Below are 16350 nucleotides of genomic sequence, written 5' to 3'. Positions count from 1 at the left end.
ACTGAATAGACCCAAACAGCATGCCAAATAAAATAGGGCTTTGCTATTGAGATCAGCAATGATTCTACAGGCTATTGAACCTGCTATCTATAAATAAAGACACGCATGTTTTTGCTCACAAAGTGCCCAGTTATTTTTAAGGGGGCAAATCATTAGTGTGGCTTATTATTCACAGTTTGGCAGATATCTGCCTTCAGGCTAAGGGGTTAAAGGATGGAAATGTAGAGAATACATCTAAGCCCAGCAGGCTGGCATCTATAAATATACTTATACGTGTTCCTTAAACTGCCATAGCTACAGGGTTCCACTGGGAAATCTGGACTGAGATCATACCTCCGAAACTGCCAAGGACATATGCTCCATAAGGACCCCATACTAAAGTCATATACCCAGTTCCACTCTATATTCACCATCTGGTGAGCAAAGGCAAATGCATAACAGGCTAAAGAATGGAAGGTGGCATCTACTAGCAGCTGCATACTTGCAATACAATACAATGCTGTATTTCTAACCTAGTTACAGAAAATATGCAAAGTTATACAGTTTATAAGAGAAACAAGAATGCAAAAGCTGAATTTTCAACAGATTAAAATATCTGTCAAGGATATTCTGTGCTGCATACGCAATGCGCTCAATAGCGGTAACATTCAGCTACACACCTTCAATTCTCTTTCTACTTGTATAATGGAAATATTAACTGAAGGAACCAATTATCTTGCCCCTAACTTCTATGAAATGGATACTGCAGATTCTGCTTTGCACTAGCCCAACACTATCTCATCCCATAGCCCTCCTATTGTGTAATAATGCCCTAGAAGCAAGCATAGGATTGGTCCAGTAGTCTCCCTGGGAGAGGTATGGTCCCATCACAGGTAGATGGGACCATACAAAAACTGTGGCAGACCACTTGATCTAATTATTTAGTTTCTAGCACTGATTACGGCACTCGGGAGGAACGGTCGTCTGAAACCATCAACGAGGCTCATTTATAAACACTGGGCAGATTTGCACCTGGGCAGTAATCCATAGCAACCAATAAGATGCTGGCTTTCCTTGTTCTACCTGCAGCTGGCTGAAAAATTCAAATCTGTTGCCAATGTTTGTAAATGAGCCCCAATTAAAGAGTAACACCAAAAAATTATTGTTCTAAAGTAATTAACATATACGATACTGTTAGCATGCACTGGCAAACACGGCGTGGTGCTTCAGAAAGACAACTATAGTTCATATAAACAAGTTGCTGTGTAGCCATGGGAGCAGCCATTCAAAGCTGAAAAGGAGAAAAGGCACAGGTTACATAGCAGATAACAGATAAAACACCATTGTATTGGACAGGGCTCATCTGTTATCTGCTGTGTATCCTGTGCCTTTTCTCCAGCTTGAATGGCTGCCCCCATGGCTACTCAGCAGCTTGTTTATATAAACTATAGTAGTCTTTCTGAAGCAAATATGCTACTTTTACAAGTGCAGAGCAACGGTACATTATATTTAATTACATTTTAAGGTTTTGATGCTACGGTTTCTAAGATAATGTACCTGGGAGCCATTTCCTGAGAAGAGTTGCAGAGCAAACATGCAAAGGAAAACCGCACTTTACCCGATGGGCATGCACAAATAAAAGGTTATTTATTGTTCCTTTAAATCACAATAATATAATAATAATCTTGTTTTTTGTCACTACAGACAATGCATGTAGCAGCAGTGATGATACATCTCCTAGGGATGCTCTACAATATCTGAAGGGAAAGCTCCCTGGGCATCCACTCACATGGTTGTGTATTGTCTGCATGGCTGTGCATGTCGGGACTAAGTGATAAGTAAAGGCCACATTTACCTCCTTTGTTGCCAGGTGTGAGGTACGCTGCATACAATAGAGCTGAACATCAGGGCAGTGACGAACGAAAAGAGAACCAGGTAAATTAGTCCTTCTACACCATCATAGCAAAAACCAGCGAGGGACTGGACATAATCCTATAAATGGAAAATGGCTCAATTACACACATAAAATGTAGTTTATACAGTATCTATATTCCATACAGGTTCAATTACTAGTGCTGGGAGGATGATCTCTGTGCTGCCTGTGCTCTCAAGTAAGCATAAGCTTGTTATACCAAGGTAACTATTATAAGGAAGTGTGGGACACACACACACACAAACTAATTCTGGTAGCCCGAGACCCTCTGCTTAGTGAGTAGTTCACTTCAGTTCCCAAAATACATCATTTCACAAAAGAAATATATTCGATTTTCTGTTTTTTAAAGTAAGAAATAACCTGTAAAATCAGATATGTTTGTGTAAAAATAATTAAAGATATTTATGAAAGTTCTGATAGTGTTTATGCAGTTTTTTTTTGGTGGTGCAAACTGTCATAGGAAGGCCAAGACTTACCAAGTGTAAACTACGGCAATCTACCAAGGCTGTCAAATGTTGCAAGTTGATCTCTGTGGAATTCAGCACTCCTTGTATGGAGACAAGATAATCCTAAAGGTTTAGAGAAGAGATGTTTTACTTTTATACCTTTGTGTAATACCTCTATCTGGTGGCTAAGTGTAACACAAAAAGCGTATGGCTGTGGACACAATAAATCTTTTTCACTTTGCTTCAACAACCTGGTGGAAGATTCCCTTTATTTGAGTGCCTGCTCCATTGTACTTTCGGAAATACCTCAGCAGTGGTCATTTTGTTAGCCGAGGGCCACACAGGAGACTTTAAGGTAGTCATACATGATCAGTTAGTCACTGTGACATTAAGTAAACCTACTCTGCTTAGTAAAGTGCTTTCAGGAACATTCAAAGACAAGTTGAAGGCACCCAGTAGCCTACAAGAGATGTCTTGAGGGCTTGCTTGCCCCACCAGGTTGTCTCTGAAAGCAACTTACTGACCCACTATCACTGTGGAAATACTCCAAGCAGTTTGAGGAGGGTATCTCTCTAAAGTTAAGTCTCCTCCATACCTTGGAGTCAGGGTAATCCTTCACCGCTGATCGTAAGAGGTCCAGGACATCATCCTGCATTTCCACCAGGGCTTTGTGACCACTTGACAACATCTGTGGAAGCAGAAGAACGTGGCATTTAATCAGTATCATACTGAGACAACAGGGGCCCACCCAAAAACCTTAGACCAAGGCCCACTCTCAGTACTAATATTCTTCCTTTCCTCACTTAGCCTCTATTCTCTTAGTGTCTTTTATTTACATATTATAATCTATTATTTAATCTTATTCACCTCTTTGTTCTAATAGAAATAGGGAATGTCTATGAAATAGGCCAAATGTTTAGCAGCATGAGGGGCCACTGACAACTGGGCCCACCAGGAGTTTTCCTGGTATCTCTGTGGGCCAGTCCAACACTGCATTTAATCTTCATCTCTAGGTACGCTGTGCCCAAGCATACCATTCAGTTACTGCAAATCGGTGAGGTAATGTTTTGTGAAATAAATGTGTCAATAACCTCAGGCAGTAAGAGTAGGCTGTTCTATTTATGGCACCACATTCGTGTAACTGGAGTGTTTAGACTACGGCTAAATAATATGGATGGGCTGTAGCTTGGAATTTCTGAGTTTTGTTGGTAGTGATATTACTTTTAATCTTCTGAAAGTCAAGCTCTAGATCTCAATGCCTTTCTTTTGCGTGAGTTTTCCCTCTTCTGGGCTCACTAATTTAACATTGGTTGCACAATCCTTCAGCCTAAAGGATGGAATTTAATGATGGAACTAAAGGCAGAATGGCGTATATAAGATTAAATACATGGCTGTTTGGCTTCTACCATTTTGTTTTCCGGAGTAGAAAGCAAACATCTGGATTACCTGCTGGAAGGGATTGGGGGATCCAGTGTTACAGACAAGATAGTAGTTCAGGATGTCTAAAGAGAGAGGAAAGAATAAAAAAAGTTCATAAGAAGTGTAGCTTTGATGCCTGGAACCCATTATACAATGTAAGATCAGAGGGATGCTGTCATTCCATTAAACAAGACAGGGAATAATAATTATTGTGTGTCTCCGTACTAGAAACAGACCCAGCAATTAGCTTTGTGCTTAGTGACGACCAAGAATGCCTATGATTAACTGTATCTTGGACACAAAACATGTAAGGCTTGAGAGATGAATGTTTAAATGTTAAAGTTTAAATTACACTTTTACGTCTGGCCTTTTTGGGGTACCTCTAAGTGCTCAACACCCATTTTTCCTGTTTCGCATAAGGTTTGTCCTCTCCCTGGAGCTGAGGGGCACCTGAACCAATATGTCAAATTGGTGAGTTCTCTACTAAGCATTGTGCATGTGGTGTCCATTATCAATCCCAAGCAAGAATGCCTCACTAGGACCTTAGTGAGTTTTTTAAGACTCTCACTAGTAATTTATTAAGCAGTTTCTGAGTCCATGCTACAGCAATTAGTCTGTTGTCTAGTAGGGACCTAGAAACCCTCCTAAATGCATGATAAGTGATACAGAACTGGCATTTAGATATTATTCAGAGTTCCAAATTGAACTGCAACCAAGGAGAATACTAGGGGGTCTATTTATCATGCTTTGTAAAAAGTTGAAGGAAAGGAGTCACACTCACGAGTTCAACGAGTGGTCCGGGTGCATTGCCCCGAACCCATAGCTTAGGGGAAGAACATTGGCATGCAGAAAGAAGGTCGGCAAGCACTTCAAACACCACTCGTAAAGGTAAAATGTTGAAGTTTATTTCAGTTAGTTAAAATTTCATATCACGCATTTCATATCACAGATTTGTAATCATAGGCTATGATTACGTATCTGTGATACGAAACAGTCTGCCACTCACTTCTACATTACCTCGACAGGTGTATTTTCAGATTCAAGCTATTTTCAGGGTCAGGGTATAATAAATCTTAAAAAAATGCAAGTTTTTTTTTTTTTAACCCGATAATTCGGTTTTTGACCAAAAAACCCCCCCCAAAACACCTCAAAGCTTGAATTTTCATGGAAAACACAATTCGAACCTTAATAAATAAGCCCCTTAATCACTGGAAGCAACAACACATGCAAAACAGGAGGCCAATCGAAGAAGCTATCGTAAATTAACTTTAGAATCAACTAATATTTAAACTCCAGTACCTTCCTGTTGAAGAGAAATGCCATATAGATTCTCACGCCTTTCATGTCAACAGGCAGATGGCTGTTTTGAATAAACCTGATGAGGAACAGGACTATCGCATGTGGAAGATCACTTTTGCTACACTTTGTTTCCATGTAGGATGGAGGACAGAATAGCAATCGTTACAGCGGAAAGCAATTACTGGACCAGAAATAAATTAACCACTCTCACATAAGAATTAGCTGTCAGGCCAAGGTCTTCAGTAAATGATTCCTTGTCATAATATCTATTGATGTTTTAAATAGGATTTCTATCAAGTTGTTGGGCTGGAGATGCTAAGCAGCACATGATCTCCCTTGCACGTCAAACCCTCATCAGTAAAGCTTAGAAAGAACTGCTTGGGACACACTACAAAGCACGAAGTCTTCAAGGCTGTCACATCTCTAAAGTCATTTGGACTTCCTCTTTAGATTAAAATATTTAAAAGCGACTTTAAGGGACACTGTACTAACCGATCTCGTATTGAGATGGGGAAATAAAATAAAAGCCGTAAACTGGAAAAAAAATAAATAACCTTTTCAGCCAGAAGTTTTATCATCACCTCCAATGGACAGGACAATGTCCAATTTTGAGAGCAGCGTTCCCATGTTTTGTATAAACAACATACATGCAATGATCTCCAGTTTAGTATTCTAATATGTTAAAATGATTTTCAATCAGGACTCAATCATGATTTGAATGAGGTTTTGAATTAATGCAACAGTCGCTTTTATAACATTATTCAAACACATCTGGTCAAAATTTGCAACACAATTGGTTCCTACAACAAGATTAATGAACTCCTGCACTTTGATGTTTTGGTTGCCGTAAGATTGTGAGTGCACAGTATTTTCAGGGACTTAGAAATGGGGAATAACCAGCAAGTGAAATAATCTATATCAATGCTGTCCAAGAATTTCCAGCCAGTTATCGGATATTTCACATGTTTGGAGATGGGATTATTATCACTTTAATCTCTTTGAGGGCCACACGCATCTCTTTGGAGTCCATCTTGGATTAATATGGTCTACAAATAGGTTTATTGGCGTATAAATGTGCTCATAGACACTATACCCCTTAACAAAATTATCATCATTTAGTTCAATTAAAGGCTCATAATTTATAATCCAATTTCCCAATGACCATTTTTTTCCCAATCAATATATTACAGGGTTTAGAACTTTGATGGCATGGAATTAAATGTCCTTAGCACAACAACTGCACTATCGTTCCACATTGTGTAATGGCAGGTTTTTCCCTTAGAGGAGCCTGTAATCTTTTTGCCTCATGTCTCCTTTAAAGTGATATGGACACAAACATTGATTTTCAAAATGTTAATGTACATTAAAAGTTACCTATAGATCATGTTGATTGTTTTCCCGGATATCTCCGGCTTTTGAAAGTAATTGTTACTTGAAGTTCCTAAACCTGACTGTTTTACCAACCTGACTGTCCATTCTCAAACTGTCAGTTAGAGATTCTAATGCTAACAGTCCACTGCTGCACAAATATGGCAGCCCCATTACAGAAGAACATGGGGATCAGAAAAATACAAAAGGTTAATTTCTGGTGTCAGTTTCTCTTTAAGCAAATTCTGGACCCTTTTATTTGTCTTTAAATCCTCAGTCAGCCAGCCAGCCATTTACTTGTCAGAATCCATTTACAGTACGGACGGCTGGGCCCTTGTTACAGGGTTTTACATAGATGATTCGGGAAGGTAAAACAGTATCTGTGATCTCCGTAGTCCCTAATGGAAGTATCCACTTAGCCCACATGAACCCAAGACCTAATCTGTCTTAATGTACACTGGGTAGCAGATGTGTAAGCAGTGGGAGTAGTGGAATTAAATGGCCAACACTAATTCTGTAATACTGCGGTGCTCCTTAAAATGTGCTGTATCACCCGTTTGTCCCTCGCTGATCATTTTACTGCTGGGTAGTCTAAGAGATATAACCCAATAAAAGCTCTGTCACCACTGGCAGGACATTCTAATTCCTCTAGTCTATTTAATTTTAGTAAGTACAAACACATGGCAACCATTCATTGAAGACAGCAGAGACCATTTCTCTTCTCCTGTATCAACAAGAACACTGGCAACACAGCTGCCACATGTTTAAATAACTTTAGAAATGATTGTAGGTACATTTTAACATAAGTGAAAGAAACGCTCTCATCAAATACACACTCAACATGTCCTTACATAGAAAAAAAACACCAAGACAAATTAAACGTTAAAATCGCAAAACCTTTATTAAGAAATAACTTACCGAAACTCTGTTTCTGCTCCTCTTCAGAAAAGGAGACGCGGCGACGATTTACTCGATTTCTCCTCACTGGCTATCTCCTATAAGGAAGGCAGGGAGGAGAAATCGAGCGCCGCACAATGGATCGCCCAATTGCTTTGTGAAGAGGAGCGCAAGTGGCGTTTCGGTAAGTTATTTCTTAATAAAGACTTTGCGGTTTTAACGTTTAATTTGTCTTGGTGTTTTTTTTTTCGATGTATATTAATGATTTTTTTTTAAATTTTGTTTTGATGTTACTGGTCCTTTAAAGGAGAAGCAAACCCAAAAGTTAAAAAACCCCTACCCCCCTACCCTACATAGACCCCCTCCCCCCAGCCTAATGTTACCCCGGGCAAATGCCCCTAACTCTTTACTTACCCCTCGGTGTAGATTCAGGCATCGGAGTTCACGGGCACCATCTTCAGCCCCTTCAGTAATCTTCGGAATGGGACCGGCGCTTCTGCAATTTTCGTGAGTTTTGCGCATGCGCAGTTGTCACAGAAAATTGCTCCACCTGCGCCACTCTGCCGGCCTCATTCCGAAGATTACCGAAGAGAAGAAGATGGCGCCCGTGAACCTCGCTGGGCAGAATCTGTATGGAGGGGTAAGTAAAGACTTAGGTGCATTTGCCAGGGGTAACACTTAGGCTGGGGGGGAGGAGGGAGGGGGGGGTCTATGTAGGGTAGGGTTTTTTTAAGTTTTGGGTTTGCTTCTCCTTTAAGCTGGCTATAGACACAAAGATACAGTTGAACAAGATCGTGTGGAGAGTTCCAACATTTTTCGTGCCATAGCGATCGGTCGTTCAGTTGATCGGACAGGTTAAAAGATTTATATTGGCTACCAATAATATCTCTTCATGTATTTATGCCTTTATGCCTTATCTGATGATATCAATGGTAGATTGCCACTAGTATTTGTTGAACATGGCTTTCGTACAATTTTAATGGCCAGAACATTGCCGAATTTGTACTTTTTCTACTTCATTTAATCTGAATAGTAAGTGGTAGGTCGGGAAATTGCAACGCCCGAACGTCCGTCGGACATAAGGATATACCTGCACGTCTATGGCCAGCTTTATTTGTGAACCAATTGATATCTAGAGTACATGGATATCAGTAGGATTTGGCAGGCTTCCATAACCATATTGAAATCTTACAAAATAATACTATTGATATATGTTTAGCTAACTTTAGGCTACAAGACCTCACTTGTCAAATGAGCAGCTCTTTCCCAGATATGCCCGATATTGAATCGATCAGATCATTTCGCCCTTTGGCCAAATAAACTGAGCAACCCACTATGACGGGGTGCGAAGACTGCATTGATGAATCAATGTGATCCTCGGCCCAACAGGATTTTCAAACCTGCCGGATCAACATCTGTCCGATCTTAAACCAGATATCAATCAGGAGGGCCCCATACTCAGTCTGTCAGCAGTTTTACTGGCCTGTATATGGCCACTTTAAGTCAGAACACCTTTACAAAAGCAAGGACATACACCACAAATATTACATTATTATTATTATTATATATTGACCATTTAATTGTCCCATTAGACAGAGAGAGGATTAAAAAGGAAAGCATAAAGACTCTACTAATAACTGATAGATTGTCTTTCCTCAAAATACAGTCTCTAAACACCTTGCAGATCCCTATTGTTAAACATCTACTGAAGTTTAGACATCGTTTTAAGTTTTATATAGTTATTACAGATTTACCTGCACTGAGCACAGATTTCTCTTCTACCATTTTGGAGACGAATGTGTCAGGATTCACACAGAAGTCACTGGAGCCCTTGGGGACAACAATGCATGAGAAAATTTATTAATAAAGGTCATAACATGGAGATAATCTGCTTTCTGTTAATGCAATGTACTGCAGACAGGGAGAACATATACAGGTATGGGACCTGGGGTTTTCTGGAGAACAGATCTTTCCATAATTTGGATCTTCATACCTCAAGTCTGCTATAAAATAATTGAAACACGTAAACATTATATAAACCCAATAGGCTGATTTTGCTTCCAATAAGGCTTAATTATATCTTAATTTGGATCAAGCACAAGGTACTGTTTTATTATTACAGGTATGGGATCCATTATCCGAAAACCCGTTATCCAGAAAGCTCCAAATTACGGAAAGGCCGTCTCCCATAGACTCCATTTTATCTAAATATTCCATATTTCTTAAAATGATTACCTTTTTCACTCTAATAATAAAACAGTACCTTGTACTTGATCCAAGATAAGATATAATTAATCCAAACTAATCTAATAATTTTATTAGGCAAAGAACAAATGTTTTGGCTGGAACACCAGCCTTTCTCTGCTGATGATTAGTCTTTATGTATTGATATATATAGATGTATATATTGCCAATATACATTGCATAACAACAGGATCTAGCGGAGTCTCCCTCTCAATTACATACATAATATTGGTTTACTTACCACAGCAACCGCAAGCTCCAGGCCCATGGCTGCCCAGCTTATAATCAGAGCCAGCACTCCAAGGAAACACACACTGCACAAAATAAAAACATACGGTGGTCAGAGGATAAGGCATCAGTGATTTTGCTCTCTCCTTGCTACTTTCACAAGGCAGAAGCTAAAACAAAATATGCTCTACATCACATATCTGATTTTTCTGCAGACTATGGCAAGCAATTCAAACAACTGAGATCACATCTGCTTTTTTTCCTTAGGATAACAACTGCAGACTAATATGCTCATTGTAAATAAACAGACTCGGAGCATGGTGTGTTTGAGTGACATAGGGACCATAAACTGTAAGCTTCTGTGGCACAGGTGCTGATGTATAATGTCTATAAAGCACTGCAGAGTGGCAGCCGAAGGAAATATAAGGTTACTTCTGTTTGAAATAATATGCAATTCAGATTCAAAGTCAGAAGAGTCAGAATATTAATTTACGATATATGAAAGCACACACTCTCTGGCTCAGCTTGATATGTTTTCTGAGTTTAGAAAGAGATCAGGGGAATCAGACTAAACATACTCTCTGTCCTTCTTTTGAAGGCTTTTAAGTTTGGATCATTATTTTGCAGAGTCAGAAAAGTGCAAGGGTGTTTACCCAGCCAAACGTAGTTGCTCTGAAAACCTCCCACTGGTGGCGTATTATAGACACTGACTATGCATCTTGAAAAAGTTGAAAAAGTTAGAATATCTACCCTGCAATAAGCCATGCCTCATTGGAGTTTGGAAATCAGAGTAACTATAACCCTGTTTCCAAAAAAAAAAGCTGCGACACTGTGTAATATGTAATTAAAAAGAGAAAGGGCTGATTTGCAAATCATTTAAACCCAATTTAATTTTCATTTCATTGTACTGTGAAAATAGTACAAATTCAACATATGTCTTTGTTGAAACTGAGAAGTGTTATAGTTTTCTGAAAAATACATGCTCATTGCAACTCGTTTCATGCCAGCAACTCATTTCAATATAATTGGCCATGTGGCATGTTTCCCATTGTGTTGCACAAGCTTTTATATTAAAAACACTCGTTTTGGAGTGGAGGAGACCATTGCTATACATTTAAAAGTGTAACGTTGTCCCATTCTTGCCTGATAAAGGATTTCAGCTGCCCATACGGTTTAAATGAATTGCAAATCATCCCATTTTCTTTTTATATAAAGATTACGGTACACCGTGTCCAAACTATTTTTTGAAAACAGGCTTGACTCATAGCATTAGATAATGATGAAGAGGGAAGGTTAAAACATCAGAACTATCTAATCAGAGTCTGTTATTGAATACGGTGGCTCGTCTTACAATTACAATAAGTAAAATAGCATTCCCAGTTAAAATGGTTCAGCTGAGCAGATAAAGGAAACTAGATCGGTATTATGTAACAAAGCCATTAGAATGCTGCTGGGAGGAAGAGAATGAGGTAAGTATGTATGAATGTGAAAAAGAGCAAATAATTAGGAGGCATTTATTTTGGTGTGAATGCTACATTCTGACTCATCTTTTTATAACCTGGGAGCGGAGAACGCAAGCAAGAAGGATGAAACAAAAGAGTGAAGGTTCTTCAAAGCACTGGTATGTAGTCGATGAATTAATAATGAGGATTATAGACTTTCAAGAGCTTTGAGCTGAAAGCCAAGGGGAAACTCAAAGCGTCAGAGTGAAGGGACTGCAGGGAAATCCTTTTGTAGGGAAAATGGCAGATGGAGAAATAAACAGGGAGAAGGCAAACCTTGCTTTAACTCTTCCAGAACCAGAAAGTAGAAAGCTGAGATGGGACATTCACCTGGCTAAATACCATAGCAGCACATCTCATGTCATTTTGACACAGTTTCATCAATTTAGAAAATAATATTATATATCATTGTTGTGGATTTATAACTGTACTCCTCTCTCCTATTATCCACTCCAAGCAGAATCTCCTCTACAGAATCTACTTTGATTCTCTTTAAAACTATAAATACTTTAAAAAAAGAGCTACCTTTAGTCACAGAAAGAAAGAGGTTGTACTGATGGAGCTTTCCAGCTGCTTTGGGTAACCATGGTGACAGCATCAGATTTATGGATGCTGTGATAGATTTTCCACTTGCGATTCTTTATGGTTGGCCTTCAAAGCACCTCGGAGAACACCTTTAAATGATATATTTAACCCTGCTATTGCTTATTTCTTGGGGCACACTTACACCTAGCAAATTTAAGTGGATCACAGACTGAGTGTTTTACTTATTATGCCTCCTTTTAATGTACTAAATAATATATTCCTGCCCAGTATGACCATAGAAACATGAGTCTTGGGCAAGCATGAGAAGAAGTAATTCAAGCTACTTACCATATCAGGGTACCCTTTGAGTTGCGGATCAGTCCAAATAGCACCAGCAAACAAATGAGGACATGGAACAGAAGCAGACCCAGGTACCCCAGCCACCTACAGAAAGACAGAACACAGCCAAAGCACTATAAGTTTAAGGGACAAATATGCAACTGTAAAAACACTTTTGGCTTGGGAAAATTCCACTATTATTCTGCTGTTTTTATTTATCCTCAGGGTAAGTACTTTGTACCTGGAATCAGTTGCATTAAGGGCATCAGCGGAGTACCCTCCTGCAAGTGTTTTAGGATGTACAGAATGTACATACTTTTATTATATTAAGTAAGGTTTCTTGCTTTCCCTGCATAATGAAAGAGAATTTAAATCAACTTATGCATTTAACATTTCAGTGGTTTGAGAGTTATTTGAAATGCAACTGAAAGAGCTGTTCCTTTTTGCACTGCTGGTGCAGACTGCTGAAACAATGTAGCAGTAAGTTCAGTAAGTAAGTAAGTAGCAGTAAGTTCACCTTCCAAAATGCCTTACACTTACAGGCTTCCTTACGTGTATTTTAACCGGCTAGCTTCTGCTACATGGTTTTATAAGAACAGAGACAGATGAAAAACACTTTCAATAGCAATTACTAACTGTAAAACCAATGTTTAAATGATCATTTTTTTTAACAGTGCTTACAATAACATCTTCTTTAAAAAAAATGGCTTCCCCTTTAAGCATTACCTGTCTCAATATCTTTAAACAACAGAATAGCCCTTATTGCCCCTGGGAATACCCATACTGAGTGTGCAGTTATGTAGCCATAAGCAAGTAAACTCCTTAAAACCTTGTGATATATGCTGTATAGAGGGAAATTAGTGTCCCCTCTTTGATCCTATTACTGAAAATATACAGTTAAAGTGTGAAGCAGTGTTTTTAGTTTGGTCCTTGTACATGAAATTGAATGCATCGTTGTCTTTGCCTAAGCTAGGCCCATTACATCATTTGTAGTCACCCATAAATGAGATTACGTTAAGTTCCATGAATAATAGAATAGAAGAGTCAGCTTTGCTGGCATAATTCCTTGTTAACATTTCACAAATGTCACAGAGTAATTAGGAAGGCACAACACCACAATATATATATACACTGCCCATTTACTTAAGGCCCCCCCGGGTCAATGGCTGCAGATCAATTCTGTGCCTTTTCAATGGAGCAACCTGATGCTTAAATGATTAAGTACAGCAATAAAAGTAATTCCAAGCAGCTGCATGGCACAAACACTGTAGCCTTCTGAATGCCGACAGTTTGTTCAATTCAGTGGAATTAATAAAAAGGACATCAAATCCTTAAAGGGAAAAGGACACTATTTTAGGATATGTATAGCTCTTATTTATTTTCTGTTAAAAAAAACAGGTAATTGGGTGTCTGCATATTAGGGGCTATTAATATAACGGACAAGGTATACTTCAGCTAATATGATAATAATAGATGCCCCAACTTTAAAAAAAAACAAAAAAACACACATGCGAAACCGTGAATGATTTCGGAGCATGACAATACAAGTAGCCCTACATACATAATAATCACATGAGGATTCATTGGTGCGCATTTGTGAGCAATAAGCTGAGGTCTGAGAGAACCTATTGTGAATCCTACTGATGTCAATGGGACATGCAACCTGTCACGACACATGTTTGCTTTTCTCTGCAATAAGCACCAATCATAAAATTAGACGAGTGTGCAACAAAACTAACAGGATTAATCAGCATGGTACTGTAACTGCAATAAGAACGTACATGATCAGCAGCTTATTGGTCTATATATGGCCTCCTGGTGACCTGCCCAACTGATTTCTGGCAAAAAAAGACAAAGACACACTGATGCAGTCCTTTCTTGATGTAAGCAGTGGCCCGGGGGCCTGATTTGGCAAAGAACGTTGGTTGTCAGATTAGGTAAAGATCATCTGATTTGGCAAGTTTATACATAGCGAACACACAGTTGATATCCTGGAACATTCAACAGCATTGTGGTTGGACTTTTTAGGGGAGACAGAATGAGAAGGTGTATCTTTTCTACAGCCAGTGGGTCAAAGTTCCTTTAATGCCCCCACCGACTGCATAAACATGCTGATGTGTTCCTCATCCAATGCTTTTTCTAATTAGTCAGGCAGGCCCATTGGTGAGTCCCATACATGGGCAGATAAGCTGCCAAATTGGTCTGAAGAGGCCCCTGTATGGCCACCTTTAGTAAAGGCTCCTCCTAGATAATAACAAGGTAACAGGCATATGTTGCAATCTATGTATTAGCCTTATAGACATAGGTCCAAAGATATCTAGAGAGGAAATGATATATATATGTTCTAGAAGAGACTGTCTTACCTGTACCAGTCATATAGATCCACCCGTGCGGCCAATTCATCCAGAGACATGTCCGGATTCTTCCAGAAGGGAATTTCTGAGGTTTGCTGAACCAGGGTGTAGAGAAGGCTCTGAAGGCTCTGGACAATGTGGAGGTAATCGGTCTGTTTTGTAAACATGACTTCCAGGTTTTGCAGACTTGGCTCCACGGTTTGGTTGAGAGATGTTGTTGTATTAGACACCTATGTGTAATGACATGAGGAGTTATGAGAGCAATGAATATCAAGTGAGACTAGTGAGCCTGCTGAGCATACAGTAGATGCCCACAATCTAGTATGAAGGACAAATGGCTCAATACATGAGAGTTCCCACTTGTACGTATAAGTGCAAAAAATAGTTACAGTAAAACCCCCCATTTTAAATTTTTCAGGGGACCAGAAAAAAATGGTGTAAAATGCAGGAAAATGTAAAATCTGGGAAATGTATCATGGGCATAATATATAGGTGGGACCACAAAACAACAAATGTAAAATGAGGGAAAAGTTAAAATCAGGGCATGTACAATGGGGGTTCTACTGTATTTCTACATAACAAGCAGCAAAGCTATAACTGCTGGCCTCCCCAGGCCAAAACGGTATGTGTGGAAGGTACACATTGGAATAGGACCACATCCAGAACCATCAGGGGTTTCCAGGCTTCCTAAAACAACATATAGGGAATGGGCACATGGGCTGAAGGTTCCAGCTGCTCTCAGGGATCAGTTCTGCTTCTCTCAGGCTGCAAAAATATGCAGGCTGAGAGCAGCTGGAACCTTCAGCCTGTAGCCTATATGTTGTTTAAGAGGCAATAAAATTAGGAAAGCACTGCATGTATCAGTCAAGACCCAAATCATTAATGCACTGCACCTCTACAAAATCAGCACTTTTTGTTAAAGGGCATGTAAAATCCCATTTTTACTTTCTTAAATGAAAAAGAAACCTATCTCCAATATACTTTAATTATAAAAATGTGTACCATTTTTATAAGAAACCTGACTGTATACAGTGAAATTCTCCCTTCATTTACTGCTGTGGATAGGAATTGTCAGACGGCCCCTAACTGCTGAGCAGGGAAACAATCAAACTTATGAACAGCAGGGGGAGCCCACGCCTTACTTCCCAGCCATGCAGAACTCAAGCAGCTTTGTTTATGACGATCCCTAAGCAGCCCAGACCACACTGAGCATGTGCACAGACTTAGTCTTGCAAAGATGTTTAACAAAGTTACAAGATGGTGACCCCCTGTAGCCAACTTTGAAAGCATAAATTATTTGTTTGATTAGGCTTGTGGTGCAGTAAGTTCATGTTTATATTTAGTATACAAAATACAGCATTTCTAGCCTTATTCTATTTTAGACTTTACATGCCCTTGAAAGACTCAAACTCAATCGCTCTTATTGTAGGAGGGGTTTTCTTTTTTTGCTGCTTACCCGATCTTGGATTCCTGCCACAGTGCGGTTCACATGTCTTATCGAATATGTCACTCGATGGATGCCATCACTGGTCTCCCCGTTGCCATAGAAACCGACAGCAATTCCAGCACTGTAAAAGCACAAAAAAAGAGCAGAAACAGATTCTTTTTTTTAGAAAGTCAAAATCTAGAAAAGCAGCCCCTCTAACCTGCATGACAAGAGAGGAATGGGGCTACTGCCACAGAAGGAAAGGATGAAATGTGGATTTTAAAATGGTGCAGTGAGTTCATCATTCACTCTACTAGCAACATGGCCTGGAGCTGCGGGCATGTCATTCACTGACAAGAAAGATTCTTTTTCATGACATGAATATCAGAGG

The 16350-nt window shown here is 39.3% G+C and overlaps 1 protein-coding gene across 1 annotated transcript in view; it reads right to left on the bottom strand.

Annotated features, from left to right (window-relative positions):
- The window catches only part of ttyh3.L (tweety family member 3 L homeolog), an 88839-nt gene that overhangs the window by 12069 nt on the left and 60420 nt on the right, over window positions 1–16350 (bottom strand). Inside the window, 3 exon segments of the mRNA NM_001091310.1 lie at window positions 12233–12284; window positions 14543–14763; window positions 15990–16101. Coding sequence (NP_001084779.1) covers window positions 12233–12284; window positions 14543–14763; window positions 15990–16101 — 385 coding nt within the window.

The sequence above is a fragment of the Xenopus laevis genome, chromosome 9_10L (assembly GCF_017654675.1).
Source record: "Xenopus laevis strain J_2021 chromosome 9_10L, Xenopus_laevis_v10.1, whole genome shotgun sequence".
NCBI lineage: Eukaryota > Metazoa > Chordata > Amphibia > Anura > Pipidae > Xenopus > Xenopus laevis.
Note: the sequence above shows the minus strand (reverse complement) of the source record. Positions and strands in the feature narration are given on the sequence as shown.